General features: G+C 41.4%; 1 protein-coding gene across 3 annotated transcripts in view; it reads right to left on the reverse strand.

Annotated features, from left to right (window-relative positions):
• The window catches only part of PDE1C (phosphodiesterase 1C), a 352,044-nt gene extending 339,739 nt beyond the window's left edge, over positions 1–12,305 (reverse strand). Inside the window, exon 1 of one of the 3 annotated variants that reach the window (XM_087767398.1) lies at positions 12,153–12,305. In XM_087767398.1, coding sequence (XP_087623524.1) covers positions 12,153–12,237 — 85 coding nt within the window. In that variant the 5' untranslated portion in view covers positions 12,238–12,305. The remainder of the gene's footprint in view (positions 1–12,152) is intronic. The other 2 variants (XM_087767428.1, XM_087767450.1) reach the window with 2 other exon arrangements.
• Positions 12,306–18,847: the final 6,542 nt, after the last annotated feature.

Below are 18,847 nucleotides of genomic sequence, written 5' to 3' on the forward strand. Positions count from 1 at the left end.
TTTTAATTCCTTTCCCTTATCACCAATATTGTTAGGGATTTGAACTGAATAAGAAATATCGGCTAAATCCTTAATCCTATCTGCTTTAACTATTCCTGCTCCTCACTGCTATTTTTCTTGAACAAGTTTTGGAACTGCTGCTGTGTTTTGTTCTTCAGCAGCCATACTAAGAGATGCCTTCATTTTCCAATGCTAACCCCTCCCGCAGTTTATAGCAGTTTAACAAATATGAAATTTTATATAAAAGTACAGACCTTACATAGACCGAAAGGCAATGCAGGACAAAAGAATTTAAAAATATTACAAAAATTATTTCTTTTTAGCTATCAGATATTATTTTATGGTAATGACACACCATTTCAAAAGATTCTGTTCTTTGTTCCCTTTTGAGTGCCCAAAGGTACCAAATATTACTTCCTGTAGCAGTCACGAACGTCTTAGCCTTTCGAATGCTGCTCAGTGACTTCAACAATCATCTTATTGCAAACAAGAACAATTCAATGTTTTGTAGTGACGATGACAAACACGGCATGTGCCATCTGCATAGGCAGTTTACTGGATGTGATAAATCCACTAAATACAGCAAGCTAATCTTAAAATCGAAAAGGAATATTTTGAATGAAATTAAAAAATAATTGTGTAGCATAAGACTCATTTTTGCGTGTCCGAAGTTTCCCCTGTGCTTCATTCTGGAGTAGTAAGCTTGGCTAGAAGCCTATTTCACAATTACAAAAGCATTAGGGTATTTGCTCCTTTCTTTTCACAAATTCCCAATGCATTTCACAACTTGCATCATTTGGATTTAGGAGTTCAAGGTCCATAAGGTACGATATCACCTTCTTTAGAAACACAGATTAGTCTTAGCGAAGGCATCGAGAGAGATTTTGGCACCCAAAGCATGTCCTGTCTTCCCTTCGTTCTTCCTCCAGGTTCCTTTGACAGACTCTCAATGCCAAAAAACTCCATCCCCTCCTCTTGGTTAGCAGCAGGGCCAGCAAGTGGCAGGACTCTGGCGTCTTACTGCCAAAGGGTGGAGAGGACTATGGGGGCTGGGGAAAGATGTACAGCTCCATGTCTAAAATCCTCCCCCCCTCCTTCCCATGTAACACTCATTTCACCAACACAGAAACATCCTCTTCTTCCCAATTAAAAAATTATGTTTGTAACAGCACCTATGCACTACAGGCAAAATTTCCCAAACTGCCAAATTTCCTTTGCCTCTTGGCTTAGGGACCTAAAGATACAGGCATTCTCTGAAAAGGCTTATCCAAAGCATCTGAACAGATTAGTGCTTAATAAACACTGAAATAATCAAAGCTAAAAACTTCCCAAAAGGACACAAAACTTGCTTGCCACAAACAACATAAGAGAGATCAAATGCAAGTGACTGAATAGAACACGTAAACACACAACCAGCTGGGAACACATCCCAGAGGTTTCATTTAAGTATCAGTGCACAGCTAGAGAAAAATAATTATGCATGTAAAGTGTTACTGTAAATGACAGCTAATAAAACAGAAGGCTCAATTTATTGTTGCTGCTTCAGAGGGCAAGTAGGCAAACACAATCAGAGAGTAAATGACAAGGCATCATGCAGAATTTCACTGCAAAAATGCCACTTCACTTAAATGGCACAATGAATTCTTATTAATAGGAAGCATTAGACTGGAACATAAGGCAGCAAACATCACTAAAGAATAAACATATTCTCCCATGAAGGAAAATTTACTCTGATCATGTTGTCAAGCTGACAGGAGCATCTTCCAGGAGCAAGGGGATCCAAGTTATCAGCAGTGCTGTAATTGCCACTCTCGGTACTTACACTTCCCTTGACTCAAGAACAATTAAGCCTTAAGCATTAGCCATGAAGACGAGAATAATATCATGAAGCCACCTAGCAACTGTAATAATAATAACCTGTTGATACTTTGGGAATGGAGGAATGCTGGGGAGTGTTAGCGGACTAGACAGATAGTTGAGGCATTTGCTTACTTACAGGATCTAACACCAGCTGACATGGATCCATATTCCAGTTGCAGCTTCAGCCTGTCCAAGTGAAACTCATGTACAACGCTTAACAGCCAGGATCCCCTGATTTCCCCAGGCTGCTGTGATGACTCTCAGGTGGCATTTTAAACAGCAATGGTTTGATCGGGGTTCCTCCAGCTGCTTTTCTTTGTCCCATGTCTCTCCCAGAGATTACTCCTGCAGCAGGGCCAGCCAAGAGGAAAGGACTCAACTTTATAGCCCAATGAATTAAAGTTACCAGCAATCAGTGTCTGCTCTCTGCAGCAAAGCAGGCTGCAAACTGCGGTCGCGGAGGAGCTGCTACACCTCCTGTTCAACCAGGTTCTGGGATAATCATCATTTGAGGATGCCAGGCTCCGGCACCAATAGACATCACCATGCTGTGGCTTTGTACTGTGAGGTGAGGCAGGAGGTTTCCATGTAATAATTTCTGTCTAAATTTAATAGGGAGAAGTAAAACTACCACCTTAATATCTACCTCTCTCACAACCAAAAATTCACAGTGTGGAAAAATCAATCATTTTTGCAGATGAAACATGCACCCAAATGTCATTAAACACTTTCAGCTCATATCTACCCTGAATTATGCTTGTGAAAACTCAGAATTCATTCCATTGAAGTGAAGCAAGATGCTCAGTATCAGTTGATCTATATATGCTGCATAATTTCTGAAAAGCAGACAATCAACTAAAAGCTAAGGTTAGCAGTAGTCATTAGGTCTTAGGTATTTCCTGCTGGAATTCTATTTAAGGTGTTGAGGTTACCAGAAAGAAATTAACTCTTTATCTGCATGGGAGCTTTCAAAAGTAGCACAGGGTGTCCTGTTCTGGGCTTTCTAAAGATATCCATTGATTTTTGTAGCAGCAGAGTTAGCCAACAGCTGGGGCTCTGGAAAATCCCACTGCTTTTGTTATTTGAGAAGCCATGAAATGAGATTCTGTAAATTAATTCTGAAAAATTATTTACATTCCTAGGAGCAGCAGTAGAATCTACCACAATCCCTTGTGCTCCATAACAGTTATATACACATTCAACTCTTTTTTTTACTATATACCATATATACAGTACATGGGCTATAAAATATAAATCACCCTCCCTATGACTCAGATTGAAGTCAGCTTTGATTATCAAGTTCTATTCTAATATTCCAGATTTTGGCAAGAGGGAAAAACAAACAAACAAACAAACAAACCCCACAGCTTTGCCAGAGCTTTCTTAGATTTGCTCATATGGCAGTCTTAAGAAAAATAATACACACTGCAGGCCAAATTATGTTTTGAGTTACCAGGGTTGCATAAGATTCAGAACATAATTTGGCCTGCAAGATCTGTAATTCTGAATTATGATAATGTTCAAGGCAGAAAGAACACAGATTGTCTTTAAATCAAGGGCCAGCAGTTGGGAGAAAAGACCATTCCCTCCTGTAGACTAATAAAATGTGGTACAGTGCCATCAAATAAGGGCAAATAAAGAAGCCTGAACATCCTAAAGATCCCATTTTCAGAGTACGTTTCAAGGGAAATAGTGATTATTAACAGTATACATGTCTGGTTATAATCACAGCTTTGAGAGTGAGGGAGGAAATCAATATAAACTGAATGGGCTTAGTATTCTGCTATTCACATCGCGGACAGCAGCATACAAAACATCCTATCCTGCAAAAGGCCAGTTTTAATGGGAGAGGAAAACACCACTTTGCATTTGGAGCATAGCTGACGGTAGCACCTGTAAATTTCAGAGATTCCTTTTTCTCCATGCATTTTCATTCTTTGCTCACTTCCTAGAGTGTTACAATTGCAATCGTCCCCACTTGGTACGTAATGAAAATACCAATTGCTCTCATTTAATCATAGAGCGCACTTCTATCACTACGCAACAGAGCTCCTCAGCCTGCAACTAACTGAGGACCACTTGTTTGAAAAATCCTGGGACTTCAGTAAGGTTTCATGTGCACACATTCAACAGCAGAATCATGGCCTGAATAAACATCTCCTTTTAGGTTTTCTTAAGGGTATCTGCCTGGTATGTGTAAATCATTCATCTTTAGCTATAGAGATCAAAAACCCCAAAACTCAAACTCAGTATTCTAAGCAGAGGAACATTTTGCTGTAAGTAATTTCAGGCAAAGTTAACATATTTATAATTTTTACTTCAAGTCTATTTCTAAAGTGGTTTAATAACTTGCTCTACCGGCACTAGCAATAAAAAAAAAAAATCCCTGGAAATTTTCTGTGTGTACTTAGCTGTGTGGTGGGACTAGAGCAAGAAAGCTTCGTTTTCAGTTGACGTGATTCGAACTGAACACCACAGGCATTCATGGAGCACAAAAGAAAAGAGGGAAAAAGGATAAAGCATAAAGAGGAAAGCACTGGTACAAATTTTGGGGACTAGATCCATTACCACAGTTCAAGAGTGCAAGATCCAGAAATGGAAAGAAAAAAAAAAAAAGGTGAAAAAGCGAGTCAATAAAAAGCAATCGGCATGCCACGTGAGGGAACTGCAAGGACTTCAGCAACCCATGTACGTGGGGAAGAAACTAGTAAAATTCGATTTTGGAAAGCTTTCGCTCCTAATAAGCATTCATTGTCAATACTAAAAGAGAAAGGATATGCAGCCTGAATCCAAACAGTGTTCCTTATCCTCACCTCCGATGAGTATAAACTGGCTGTAAATCTACTGAACATAGAAGAGGCACTTGGAGTTGAAACTGAATTAAGTGGTACTGGCTGAGGAAGTTGCCTGCCCTCTCCCCTTTCCCAATAACACACAATTTGACAGGTCTCATTGCTCTGCATCACTGTGAGAAGAGGGAGAAAGAGTTTGGAAGAGGACTAAATCAACAGAAATAAGACATAGCATCATGTAGCAGCAGCAAGAGACTAAGCACCATGCACTGCCATTTAATGGAGAGAGATGATGCTTGCAGCAGTCTTCCTGAGGGAAATTTTCAGGGGGTTGATTGCAGCTGCTATGACAACAAGGGGGAGGATGTGATGTCACACAACGACCCAAGCGACTGCTGTCACTTTGTCCCAGTGCACAGCTCGACTCACCAGCTGGGAAGCCAGTAGAGACCTCATTAAGTGCATCTGTTCAGTAATTACTACAACTTTTCCCGCACCATGCTTCCAACTTTGCACACAGCCGTAGCATGAGGCTATTGATGTAGTCATGAGGGTTAAGTTCCCAGGCCTGAAAATTTTGAACCTGTAGCTATTAGAAATCTGGGATCAAGTTTTAGCAGCATCGTTAGATACAAGCTGTGTCACCAGGCAGGGAGAAGCAGGGAGCAAAATCATATCAGCATAATCTTGATGAAGTCTTGGAAGCGAGCCGTGGAAAAGCTGTGCGATTTGCCTTCCTTGTACGTAGGGCAGCTCCTTCTCTAACCTACAGCAGCATTTGCTTTAACTGGAAAAAGACTGTCCAGGACAGATCCTGGGCTCATTTAAATCACTGCAGTTCTCCCAACTGCAGTGGAGCGATAATGATTCACCGCTGGCCAGGATCCTGCCTCTTGACTTCATTTGCACTGGTACACAAATAAGTGCAGGATACATCCAGGAGCCTTTTACTTTCTTACTCATGCGGAGCTACAGAACTGGGAAAAATGAGCTTGCATTTACACTACATCAGGAAAATAGACCAATCAGTACAGCACAAGCATTTAAAATAGAAGATCTGCAGCAGAAATGCAAATCCCCAAAGGCAATTAAGTTTTAAAGCTCCTAGACTCTGGTCCTCACACCAGCAGTATGAGGAGGAGGAGGATGCAGACCTCTGGGCTTTCGACATGGGAGAGGGAGCGGGCTGGGGCTGCGAATGAGGGAAGGCTGCTCCCAGTCAGAGCCTGCCTGCTCAGGAACAGGCCTGGCTGCCTGCCTAAAACTGAGCTCAAAAGGCACAGAAGAGTTCATGCCCGTTTATTTCTTTTGAACTTTGGGCGTTCTAGAAAATCTGAAATTTGTAATTAATCTCACCGCATCAATTGAAAAGTTGGAGAATTGGGAGCAGGAGTAGTTGGCCAAAGACCAGAGAGAAAACAAAAGCAGGGGCAACACTATTTCTCACTGTGGTAAGATGGGGCCCCTCCTGGTAGGGAACAAGAATCATTTGTTGTCTCTGGAAGAGGACTGACTGTGCTTCCTTCCCTCACAGAATACCAGCAGAGGGACAAACAGCATGGTGGGTGGGTCTGGGATCTGGCACAAAGGAAGCAGGAGTCCCCATCTCCAGCCAGGTGTCTCCACTTTCTGCCCTATCTGCACCTTGTGTTGGGGGCTCTTTTGCCCCACAAGCCCAGTTTTCATAGCTACTTTCCATTCATGAATCTTATTCCCAACACATTCAGGGGTTTAGACCATTTGGTGACGTTAGTCACCTCTGAAGCTACGTTCAGAGGTGACCGAGCAGTAAGACCTGGACATATGTAATTCGCCAACCTTAAAAGAAAAAAATATTCATGTGAAGTAATTAAAGGAAACCTTCCTGACAAGTGATGACAATGGTTTTATCCATTAACATCTCTCCTCTCCCAGGACTCTGGAGGTTTTTTTCCCATGTATGAACTCAGCTGCAGAGAATGGGGATGCCCATTCACTCACATCAAAATGTGTTGCAAAGGTTTTACTGTTGGTAGCTTCCCTGAGAAATAAAATCAAGAAGAAGAAGGAAAATAGCACTTTTGATGTGACCCTGCCCACAGGGACCTGCGATCTGAATCTGATCCTTTGTGAGCTGCTGATGAACCTGGTGTGCAACTCTGCATGGTAACCTCTCACTCAAAACAACAACAACAGAGAAGGAGACAGACCCAAACACTCGCTGTGTTTCTGGATGCCAAGATACAGGCAGCAGAGCACAGCTGTGAACAGCAGGTAGCAGTGATAAGGTAAACCATCCACCAAGGCGAACAGGCAGAGCTCCGTGAAAACATTGCCAGGTTTTTTGCCACACAAGAACTATCCCTGCAGTCTTTTGAAAGATCATTTACTTAGCTTACAGCAGTCCACCCCTGCAACATCAAAGATATCAGTGCAATATCGAGACCCTGTAGATGCCACAGAAATCACCATCTCCACCCCTTTAGAGAAGCAGCTACAGGTTAAGTACCAACAGCAGGAATTCCTATTGCCCATCACTGTGGCAGAGACCATCCACCCCCACACAAAGGGCCAGCTGGGTATCTCACCCATATGCATGCCAACCATGCAGACTCCTTTCAGGTGTATTTTCAGGCAGAGCAGACAGAGACCATACTGGTTTGAAGGTAAAACACAACTTTGTAATGCAGGGAGCAGGAAAAAAACCCTCTAAGTTTAGAGCTTTATTTCACAATCTATTTGCTGACAGCTTTCTTTAGGTGAATTTGTTGGGGGTAGGACTATGTTGGAAGAGATTTTAATTCTTTATAGTCTATTATAACTACATCAGACTTCCTTAAATTACATTAAAAATCTCACATCCTATTGCAAGCTTGGTATCTTGTGTTACATTAATAAACTTAGATTTCCCAGTTCCTAGATTTCAGACGACAGTGTTCAACTGTTTACACAGAAATCATCAGTGCTACCTATCAGCTCTTATTGAGAAAACACCCTCTCAGTAAGGTCTATCAGGAGAGAGAGGGGGAGGAAAAAAAAAGGCAAAGTTTTGGGGGTTTCATTGTTGTTTTTTAAATCTTTTGTATTATGTCATAACAAAGAAAATGACAGAGTTTAGGTACAAAGACAAGGAGAGGCTATAATGCACAGCAGGAGCAGTGGCTACGCATTCCTCCTTCACCTTTGTGCTAAGGACGCTGTTCGTGTGCCGGCAGAGATACCTCCCCCCGCCCCCCGAAAGCCGACTGACCCCGCAGACAGACGTTTCTCCCAGACCTCCTTTGAAGGAAGGCTACGAGTGACACACATGCAGAATTAGCGAGAGATTTGTCAGCACCTTATAATTACAGTGTGCTTTCAGTCAGAATGACATTTTTTATTATAAGCAACTAAGGGCAGAATTAAAGTAAATCTCCATGAAAATGCACTGCGTACAGGCCTACAGGTGTCTTCTACTGAAACCTGCCTCTGTGGGTTGCAAAGGTGCCATTGCCCTCAGATGAATGACAAACTCCAATAAGGCTGAAAAATCAATACACAAGAGGAAAACAGTTAATTGCTACAAGGTACGCAGTTCTCCGGCCAAAATACAGTACAAAAAATGAAACTGCTTATTTCTCTAGTTTCTTTCTAGAACAATTTTAAAAACCCATTTCCATCTATTCCGCTCCTAATGGACAACCTTTCAAGAGAGAGTAACAGAAAATCCACAGCAGCATTTTCTTTAAAAGTTAAGCACGTGACACACAGCTGAAGGTATTCTTCCTTATCCTAATAAAGCCGAGTTCAACATTTAGTTTGCCTCCAATCTCCCCCACCCCAACTCAGACCAACACAGCGCGCGCACGCACCTCTTCGAGCAATGTTTTCTTTGACTAAAACACAGAAAATGTTTCTGAAGTGATCTGTCAGAGGGACCAGCAAGAACTACTTTGGCTGTTGTGCCTGTGACATTGAAAGGGATGTTGAAATGGGTTTCAAAGTAGTGAACTGCAACATGAGAAACTCCAACAACATTAAGAAAACCACATTTTTAAAGAATTGTTTCAAAATAGAGCCCCAAAAGCACGACCAAGCAAAACTCAGATCTTTTGTAATAATTGGAGGGAGAGTTTTTGCATGCAAAATGAAGACAGTGTCTGCTAAAGAAACTTTCCTGTAAGATTTAGGAACAACTGCTGTGAGCTAGACTAAGTGTTTCAGTGCCACATCCCTCCCTCTCCAGTAACACCTGAGTTACAGCAGAACTCCCCATCACTTCATTTCATTCTATTCTGTAAAAACAAATTTATTAGATGCACTGGATGGGACAAAACAGCGTTGCCAGGTGCTTCTGGATATGAAAAGCAGAGAGTGGGAGCTTTAATGAAGTTAGCTCTTGGTCATAGGAAGGTGATAAATGCAGAAGAAAATATCCTCTTGTTAATGTTTGTGTTTACCGTTTTCCTAGGTTTAAAGACAGTGGATGTTTCTCTGTCTTGCACCTTTAGTCAGTCAATTACAGCAGCAAAGTCAGTAAGTAACACACTGGCGTTCTGATTTAATAGCCTTTCGTTTGCACCAGAGTGATGAGACAAGGTGCAGGACAAAAACAAAAAAACAAAACAAAACAGGCCTTACCTCTTAATTTCTTTTCCGTTATGTTTTACTTTTAGTGGAGGACAATTCAGCCAAATTTAAACAAGAGCTCAAATACAATAACTTGTGTATACAAAACTTCATGGACTCTGAAATTTGCTGACACAGACCATGGCAAATAAAGTTCTTGAAGCCTTCACCTGAGATGCATCAAACTTTGTAGAGCTACTAAATTGCACAATTCCTGTCTTGAATGGTCCCACTAAATGGCTCACACTGTGGCTCCACTATAGTCCCTTTACATCATGCTACCAGTGCAAAATCCGTAAAAGCAGAATATCCAAAACCGCATGGAAATCCTCAGTGGGCATAGAGCAGAACACCTCAGTCCTCCTCAGGGTCTCTGGTGACAGGGTGGTATCTGGAGGAAAGGGATTTGCAACTACCTGGTTTCTTCATACAGAAGAAAGCTATCGAGTATTGGCATACATTTGCCTTTCTGGTATGGCACATGCCTTTCTTCCACAGGGATCTGTGAGGTCCTTGGGAAGTGCAGAGCTCCCACAGCTCTCCCGTCCCACCACCAGCACTGTAAGCAACCAGAGTGAAAATTAGAGCCGTTGAGAAGCTGCTCTAGGTTGCGCTGCTGCGTGAACAGATGGTGACCACCTCCAGAGACACGAGGCTATCTAACTGCAAGCCATCAGCAAGGAGCTCTTCTTGCAGCAGCCTGCTTCCATGCCCACATAATTTCATGTTTGATGTTAGGCCCAGGCCTTGCATTAAAATTTTCATTAAGTCTCATTGTAAGTGATCATTTTTCAAAACACTGTGAAGATCATCCTTTCTTAGCAGTTAGTATAAGGGTGAATCAATGCAAAATATTTTCTTTTGCATCTAAATGGAAACTCATTTCTCTCAACCTGATATTACTCTGTTCTTCAACAATATCAGTGTTCTTTCCCAGCTGACACTTCAATAGCAGATGCAGCAGCTCACCATTTCCCAAGAACTTCTTAAAAATTTGCAGTACTCAAAAGAAGACAGTACACAGAAGTCTCATCTGATGAAAAAAAAAAAAGTTTAAGCCCATCCCTAACACACTAATGTTGCTGTGGGATCTTTTGGATACATTCATTTTCTTCAGTATAAGAATTAACAAATACATGAATCATTCAGGTCTGTCTACCACACAGTGCTGGTAATACTCGATAGCATGTTTACAAAGTTTTCACGGTTATGTGAGTCAATCCAATGCATGCTTGCCCAGATATAAAAATAAATGTTATATAACGCACAGATCACAGAATCAATACGCTGGTTGTGTGCACCAAATAGAAGAAAATAGCACAGGAACTCCTATGCAACAACTGTCCTAAGAACCAGAAGCTGCAATTCTAAACGTGAGTCATTGGATCCAAAATTTGGTCTAGTTGTTTTGTGAGCATGAGTAGCAATAAAGACAGCAGAACAACAAATACAGCAACCCTGTTGGTTTGCTCGTGAACAAAAAACCCCATAATTAGGCACAGTCATAAACGTTCAGCATCTTCAGATAGTGTGCCTAGGCTCAAAAAGGAAATGTTTATCATCCAGACTGACACAAACTGATAAAATAACACTTTCAGTAATGATGCTGAGAGGGGGAGAGATTAAGATAGGGAGTTCAAAAGTGAGCATGTTGTAACTTAACCTGTGGAGGGACTACCACCTTCCCATTGGAGAAAGACATTTGAAGACTAGCATTTGCCTGACAGTTTCACCTTTAAAATGCTATATGCACATTAACAGATGACTACATGCAGATATATTTAATGAAACATGCATTTCCATCTCCAATTTTTTTCAGCAAGCTTAATGTTTGCATGATGTCAATGATTGCAAAGTAAGTCTTCCATAAAGCAGAGGAATAAACAGGTACCTCCTCCGACACCAGTAAAAAGCTGGTATCCATCATTATTAGATGAAATTGTGACCCAATTACACTAGTACAAATCAGGAAAAACTTTCCTGATTTCACAACTGCAAGGAAGTAGAATCTCTGTCATCTTAAAGGTATTCAAGGGGAATGGAATTTGTATCGATTGATTATTACAAGTTATCCATGTATTTTAACTTGGATTTCATCTAAAAATTAAAATGAGATGCAAGTTTGCTTTGTTTCTCAGATCTGTAGGGATTTATATAACGTAGCCTAGCAAGATATGCAGTTCTAGCAGAGCAGCCTGCTCAGGGAATCCTCAGATTTTAACTTTTGCACAGCAAGTCTCTTGGAAAAACACATAGACACCTGTCGCTTTGAGAAGCCTCACTTTTCCCTAAAACAGTGAACACAAACAATAAACTGCACTCTTCAAACAGCTACAACAACCAGTCCTAAAACTCCTGATCTCTCCTCACACCTTTCCCTGCCCCAGCAATTTTGCTTTTCGTGTTTGAGAGGCGACAAGAACCGTTACATACGTCTTTACGCAAACTGAGAAATGGCAAAAGGTTACAGAATTTGGAAACGCTGGCTGAGTGAACAAAGAAATATTGAAAACAAAGCCAAGGCTCCCAGGGGTTATGTTGTGGGCTCATCGGAAGGAAACGCAGCTAGCAAGTTGGAAACCTGCAATCCAGAAGCCCAGGCTTTCCTGAGATAAGGTTCCAAAACAAAAGTTCTGGAAACATCTCGGTGAACGGGTGCCAAAACCCAGCAAAAGGATTTAGAGCGGCTGCGTATCACAGGCAAGTTTCTTGGGCAGAAGAAAATATAGAAGACGGAATGGAAAACCAACCCAGACAAAAGTTGCAGGGCACCTATACATTTTAAAGGCATATATTGACAAAAGGCGGTTGTCAACAGCTCTTTTACCTGTACTTACTGGAGCTGCAAAGAAAGAGAGGAAAGAAGGAGAAGAGAGACAATGAAGGAAAGAAGAGGAATTAAACGAGGCTCACCAATCGTAAAGCTATAGCCATCAATGCTGAAAGTAGCACTCCGGCATTTTTTAAATCCTTCCTTTCTGCTGCTTGGCTCTGTCATGATCCTGCCAGCTTGTACTTTCAGCAGCAGCCTTTCTCTCCCCCCGTGGAAGCAGTGCGCTCGAGCTCGCTCTTAGCTGCCCTTGAATATCTGCCTGTGACAGCATGCACGCCCAACCTCGCACATCTCCCGGCGCGGGGAGCCGAATCCGAGAGGCATGCACCCAGAAGCTTTCTCCTCCCCCAAACGCTCGCTGGCACATTACCGACGTGCCTACTCAGAGTTTAACAACTGGTTAGAGGCTCCGGTATCTAAACCGGCAGTCAATTAGTGCAAGACTACCAAGTCAATAAGCCAGCTGTATCTGTCAAATCTCTGTGTAGGAGTCAGCACACAATTAAAAAAAGATGAAGGGTTAGATTTTGCTGTGATCTACCCGCTGACGCTCCTTGTATTCCCTGCTATGCTGCAGCCCCTGCTTCTGTGGCTCCCCTTACTCATGGGGATTTCTGACTTGCAGCAAATTGTGCTCAGGTTTCAGCCCTTCAAATACAAGCAGCGTGTTTTAATCATTCGAGAAATAATGAATGTTACAATATTACAGTACACCATCAATCATCTACTACTTATACTAACAGCAAGTCTCTAGAAACACAACTGGCAGCAGAACGCAAGAGATATCAGTAAGTAAGAACATAAATGACTGTGGGAAAACAACAAAAGTAGTTTAGCTGTAATGGTGATAAACTGAGCAAAATGTACACGCACACAAAGTCTTCTGAGCTCTTCCTCCTCCTAGTGGTTCATCACACGGTTTGTAAACTCCTCTCTGCGGTTTTTTTACCCAATGATGTTTAAAAATGGGATTTGGAGTGCTTGCAGCAATCCACTGAAAAAGACAAGCAAGTCATCCCTATCCTATGAACAGACAAAATTTAGAGTCAAGGCTGGCAAAGTTTTCACGGAAGGCTAGCAGCAAGCCAAGGTTTTATAAATAGGTATCTGAGAAAACGCTGACAATATCTTAATGATCCCAGTTCACATAGATCTGTGCAATCCTTTTCTTTTTCCTGTAATGTGTGTTAATATAGAAAGATGCTACTAAAGGGCTCTAATTTTTCAGGTTCCCAAGCATAAAGGTAAATACCAGGTAAAGTCATCAGGTTTTGCATTGTTCTGGGTGGAAACCACAGGGAAACCCTGAGTTTCAGGAAGACTCTCATCAAAATAATAGCTGAGACAGTTTACTAGAAGCTTGCCCCACGCACACCAAAAGATTTACAAAATATCAGCAAACCTGGTCTGTGTTTCAGGTATAAACATCAACCCTAGCTTGGCTGCTCAACAAAAGCTTAAGTCAGATAGAAAAGTTGCACTTTTTAAATCCCCTCTCTTCAAAGTATGGAAGAGAGTCACTACTGAGCTCCAGTAGTTAATTTAAATTCCACTTAGTTCTAGCCCAGTGAAGAGCCTCAGCCAAATAAACCTTTTTTGTTAATATTTTTTTTTAATTATTTGGATGCTCAATAATACAAGGCGAGTTCATTAAGAAAAAAGCTGTTAGTGAGGGTTTGGTTTTATGGTGGGGTTTTTTTTCTGATTTTTTTTTTCTTGTTTTACAGGAAGGAGGACCTGGTCTTCCAGGTTTCTTGCCTTTTTTCAAGACTGAAGTGTGAAATAACAACTACTTAGATGTAACATTTCCATCAGTTGCACCTGCAATTATTTTTGACCTCAGAAGGGTAGACACAGCTCAGGAATTTAAAAGAGTTGCTGCTATAAAGGCAGCCACTGCAATGAAGAGTTTTCAAGCAGTTTACTGCACTCCATCATGTAGCTGCCTCTCCTAAACAACGTAGGAAAACAGTCTGAGTATAAAGTGTTTCTAAGGAATCATTTTCTCTGTCACTGGTTATATAGGTCACATAAGCACTAATGCTCTGCCTAAGAAAGCGAAATAGAGAATTACTCACGCTATACCTAGAAAGCACAAAATTAAGTGTTATCTAAAGGAAGAAATGTTGGAACTGTCAGGGTTTATTTGTTTTTTTTTTTAATTTATTTGATGACACCATTTTTTTTCCTTAAGCTATAAAGCATTGATTCATGAAGAAAAATTGTGGGAAGATACCAGTGATGATCATGAAGCTTCAATCAAGTTTCTTAGTTCCAGGAGAAACTTTCTTCCAAAAAAAGACAGGCAGACACAGTCTTGCCTGCTCCCTGGCTTGGACCATGTATTCATGTGGAAAGCAGGAGAGTTGTATTAGCATTTCTTTTCTCAGCAGAATATCCAGATCACCAAGCTACTGCCATGTTGCTCATTTCTGGTCTTCTTCACTGGGACTTTGGCCACTTCATACAGATCGCCAGAGAGAAAATGACCCGGCCATTCCGCAGCTGTGCACACCTAAGTTACCTTGCAAGAATACCTTGTTCAAGCCCCAACTAATACTAACTCAAATAATTGTAATAATTTGATAAGCTTATTTAGGTCAAAGTGAACAATTCCCCCAGGAAGAGTAAAGACAGTCACTCAGCAGTGCAAAGTGATCAAATAAGGCTAGAAGCCAGATCTCCCTCATCCCTGGAGAGGGCCCTAAAGCAGCTGTTTGCAGCAGGATGCTCTCTCCCTTCAAAACTGCAGAGGTACTCACCTCAGGGTGAAAAAGGGAAGGTTTGGACTTGCAAGTTTTTCAAGAAGGAAACAGTTTCTTCCCAGCTCTAGTAAACACTTAATCCAGCTGCTCAAAGAATTACCAAATCGTATCAGTAACTTGATACCTGATCCTATCTGATTCTTTACATTTTGCTGTTCAGCTCCTGGCTAGATTTCAGGTCTGCCGTTTACATTCTGCTTTCCCAAACAATCCCTACAGATTCACTCAGGGTACAGTACATTTTCTACCTTCCACTGCCAGGCAGTACCAATATAGATTGCTAGGCAGTTCTTGTGGCTGCAGTTCAGTGCCATGTAGAGTAATCCATGTACGTCATTTGTAAGCCACCTGGGGATCCTCTGAGATGAAAAGCACAGTGTGAATTGAAAATATTTATTATTATTGCTGTAAACAGAGCAGGGTATCCATGGTAACATTTAATTTGTCAACACCTAAAACAGCAGTTAATTTAATATTTTCCCTTTAATTTTCAATGTGTAGAAGGGTTTGCATGTTTTTAGGAAGTCTATTTTAACCAAAGACCATATCAAATGAAACCAAGTATCCATCCAGTCTGCCGTCCTCCAACATACATGCTAGAGGAAACAGTGAAAAAACAGCCACCTAAACCAGATACGCAACACTGTCTTCCTATCCCTAGGCAGTCTGTTTCTGCCCTGCAGCTTAAGAAGGCCTATTATTTATGTAAATTTGTCTCAGCAAGACAAAGATTTTTAATTGCACTTTACACCCAAATACTTTCCCAAGCATAAGCTCTGAAAAATCAATTGCGTGGAGAAATTCTTCTATGTATCAGCTCAAAGGCATGACTTGTTATTTCAGTCCTATATCCTCTGGCTCTTAGAGTGTGAGAAAGGGAAAATAAAAGCATTAAGTAAAATCCTAGCACCATGGAAGTCAAGGACAAAACTCCCACTCACTTCGACAGGGCCGGAGCTCTGTCCTCCTGGTTTTCTATACTTGTATTCCTGTTGACTCAGTTCCTAGCACAATCGAGTTTCACAGGAGCAGTGATGAATTCAGACCTCAGGCATCCATATGCTTTTGTAGTACCTGTCACTGAAGTTAGCAGAATTAGGATCTCTGAATTTTTATCTTTTCCGAAATGTCTCAGGTAGCCTAAATCAACTGACAACTTGACTTTGAATATTAAGAAAAAAAATGCAGCCCTACTGGGTCAGACCAAAGGTCCGTTGAACCTAGTGTCCTATATGCAGCTCTGTATCATATTGTCATCATTGCCCAAAAATAGACGCTAAAAAAAATGATAAAGATGCTAAAAATGATCAGGAACAAGGCAGGCGGTAGTGATACTAGATATCCAACCACCACCAGCTTGGGTACCTCTCGAGCCAGCTGTGTTTTCTGTATGTTCATAAACAGGCAAAAGTTTCCTGTTCAATCAGCTTAAACCTTCAGCACCCTCAGCATCCTTTGCCAGCGAGGTCCACAGCTTAACTAAACATTGCATGAAGACTTCTTGCTTTTGGTTGTTCTGCACTTTTCTCCTTCTCACTACATGGTTGCTCTTTAGCCTAATACTCACTTTGATAACAATATCAATTCTGAAGCCTTCTGGCTATGAATCCAAAGGTGAGGAGCAGCTATATGGGTGGCAGAGGGGTCCCCAGCATGCAGGGTTTCTAGTGGTAAGGAAACCCTGAGACTGTGGGTTCCGGTGAGAGTGGACCACAGAAGCACCAGGCAGGTCCTGCCTTTGAAATCAGTTTTTGGAACATCTTATTTCCACAAACTTCAACTGAATCAATGTTCCAAGCAGCTATTTTTCAGAGCAGTTTTAGAGGGTGCTCTCATCACTGGTGTCAGTGTCACCTGAAAACATTTAGCATCCCAAAGAAGAGCTCAGCACTTTTCAGGACTGGGCATGATGCACAAAGAATTGACAAATCTCTTAAGGAAATGTCTTCCAGCTTCAGAGAAGAAATTAAGCAGAAATCCCCGAGGTGCTCAGTATATTTCTCTCAAGCAACAATGCAGCGTTCTTCCCTGAAAGCTTCTTTGTTTTACTGTTTCCTAGAAGTACTCCTTCTGCATCTCATGACAATTTTATCAGACATTGTCACTGTCGGGAATAGCCACTACATTTAAGTTGTTTTTAGGCGTGACAGCCAGAAGGCAATATGACTTTTTAATGCTTGGCTGTTCTGATGCTTTCTGCTTGCTTCAAGCTTTACCGTTTTCTCCTTTACCAAATGCTGACAAAAGGAAAAGTCTCTAGTGTGCTGGAGTATCATCTTGGTTTATGCTATTTTATATTTCCCAATATACACTCATTTTGTGTTATTTAAAGTGACTTCACACCATGGGTGAAAATCCAAATGCATCCAATAAATTCCAGGCACAGGAAAGGTAAAAAAACCCTGTAATATTATTTTGAGCTTGGACTTCATCTTAACTACTTCAAGTAGCTCTGCAACTCAGAGGAAATGCATTGTTTTCTTTAGAAACTCAGAGGAAATGCATTGTTTTCTTTAGAAACACAGGAGGAATTGATACCATCTAATTTTAGGTACCTAGCTGAAGTGCCTAAATGAGGAACCCTGAGGCTCCTCCTGCAGTGAGCAGCCAACCCCAAAGGTGAGTCAGAGCTCCTGAAATCCAAATCGCTCTGTGGAGAAGCTCTTTCTCTCCTTGGAAGACCAAGAAAGCCTGAGGCATCTAAACTCTGGAAGAGGTAGCTTAGTGAGGAGACTAAAGTTGAGCAGCAGGATCCTTGGCAATAGCTTACGCTTTCTCTAGATTGCCTGCAGACAGTAACATGGTAAATCATGATCCTCTTCCAATGAGATGCAAGTCACTGACAACAGCAAGGTCCATCTTTTGTGATGTGTCCAGGAAAAATGCAATATTAACAAACTACCGTAACAAACCTCAAACACTGGAACAGGTTGCCCAGAGAGGTGGTAGGTGCCCCATCCTTGGAAGCATTCAAAGACAGGCTAGATAAGGCTCTGAGCAGCAACCTGATCTAATTGAAGATGTCCCTGCCAATTGCAGGGGCGATGGACTAGATGACCTTTAAAGGTCCCTTCCATCCCAAAGCACTCTATGATTCCATGATCGTATAGCTTTCCAGCGCAACTTGTAATTGGCCAAAACTAAGTGGTGAAGGAGCATCTGGTCTGGACATTTGCAAAGTTAAATGATGGGAAAGAGGCTGTGGAAGGAAAGGAGAACGTGAAGGCTTTGAAAGATCCCTGTAAATGTCCCTACCCCCATGTACTTCCTTCACACACTAACTTGTAGTCCCTAACACCATGAAAGCCAAAAGCATCCCTGCCTCTGGGTGTAGTGCCACTTTTTAAATGAGATTTTTTCTCCTTGTTTGGTTGTTTGGGTTTTTTTAAACAAATAATAGAATTTCATCAGCAAAACATTTTTAATGCTCTAATTCCACTCTTGTATAAACAGTGCTGCTGATCAGATTTTGCTTGTCTTTTTGTTTTAATTTGATTTTTTGGTTTCATTTTGCACACTACTGAAGTATGATTCTCCAGTGTAATGTGAGATGCTCCATATTACGGCAGCCATTCTTGAAAGCAATTCAACCAAAATCAGAACCAATAAAAATTATACCATCACACAACAAAATAAAGCTTGGGGTAACAGTGTTAAAAACAGGTTGCAAAAGAATTAACACTACACGATTTTGCCATACATGTGATGACAACAGACTTCTGCTTCCAACAGCATTCCTGGGACTATTCCACAGTTAAAGCAATTCTGAAAGATTTCCCTTTCCATTTTGTCAGAGAAATTTCTGATCCTCATGGTACTTGCACCATAATATTTACTTTGTTGGTAGGTTTGCCTTCATTCCTTCCCACTACCCCTCTTGAAAAGTCACCACATAGTGGAACAGCAGCGACCAGTTAGTGCATGAATCCAAATCATTGCATCCCATTTGATTCCCTGGCAGGCATCATTCTCCCTGATGATTCGGGCTGTGGCCAGTCAAACCACGAAAG

The sequence above is a fragment of the Nipponia nippon genome, unplaced genomic scaffold (genome assembly GCF_047370975.1).
Source record: "Nipponia nippon isolate SJK-2023a ecotype South Korea unplaced genomic scaffold, ASM4737097v1 scaffold_1, whole genome shotgun sequence".
In the NCBI taxonomy this organism is placed as follows: Eukaryota; Metazoa; Chordata; class Aves; order Pelecaniformes; family Threskiornithidae; genus Nipponia; species Nipponia nippon.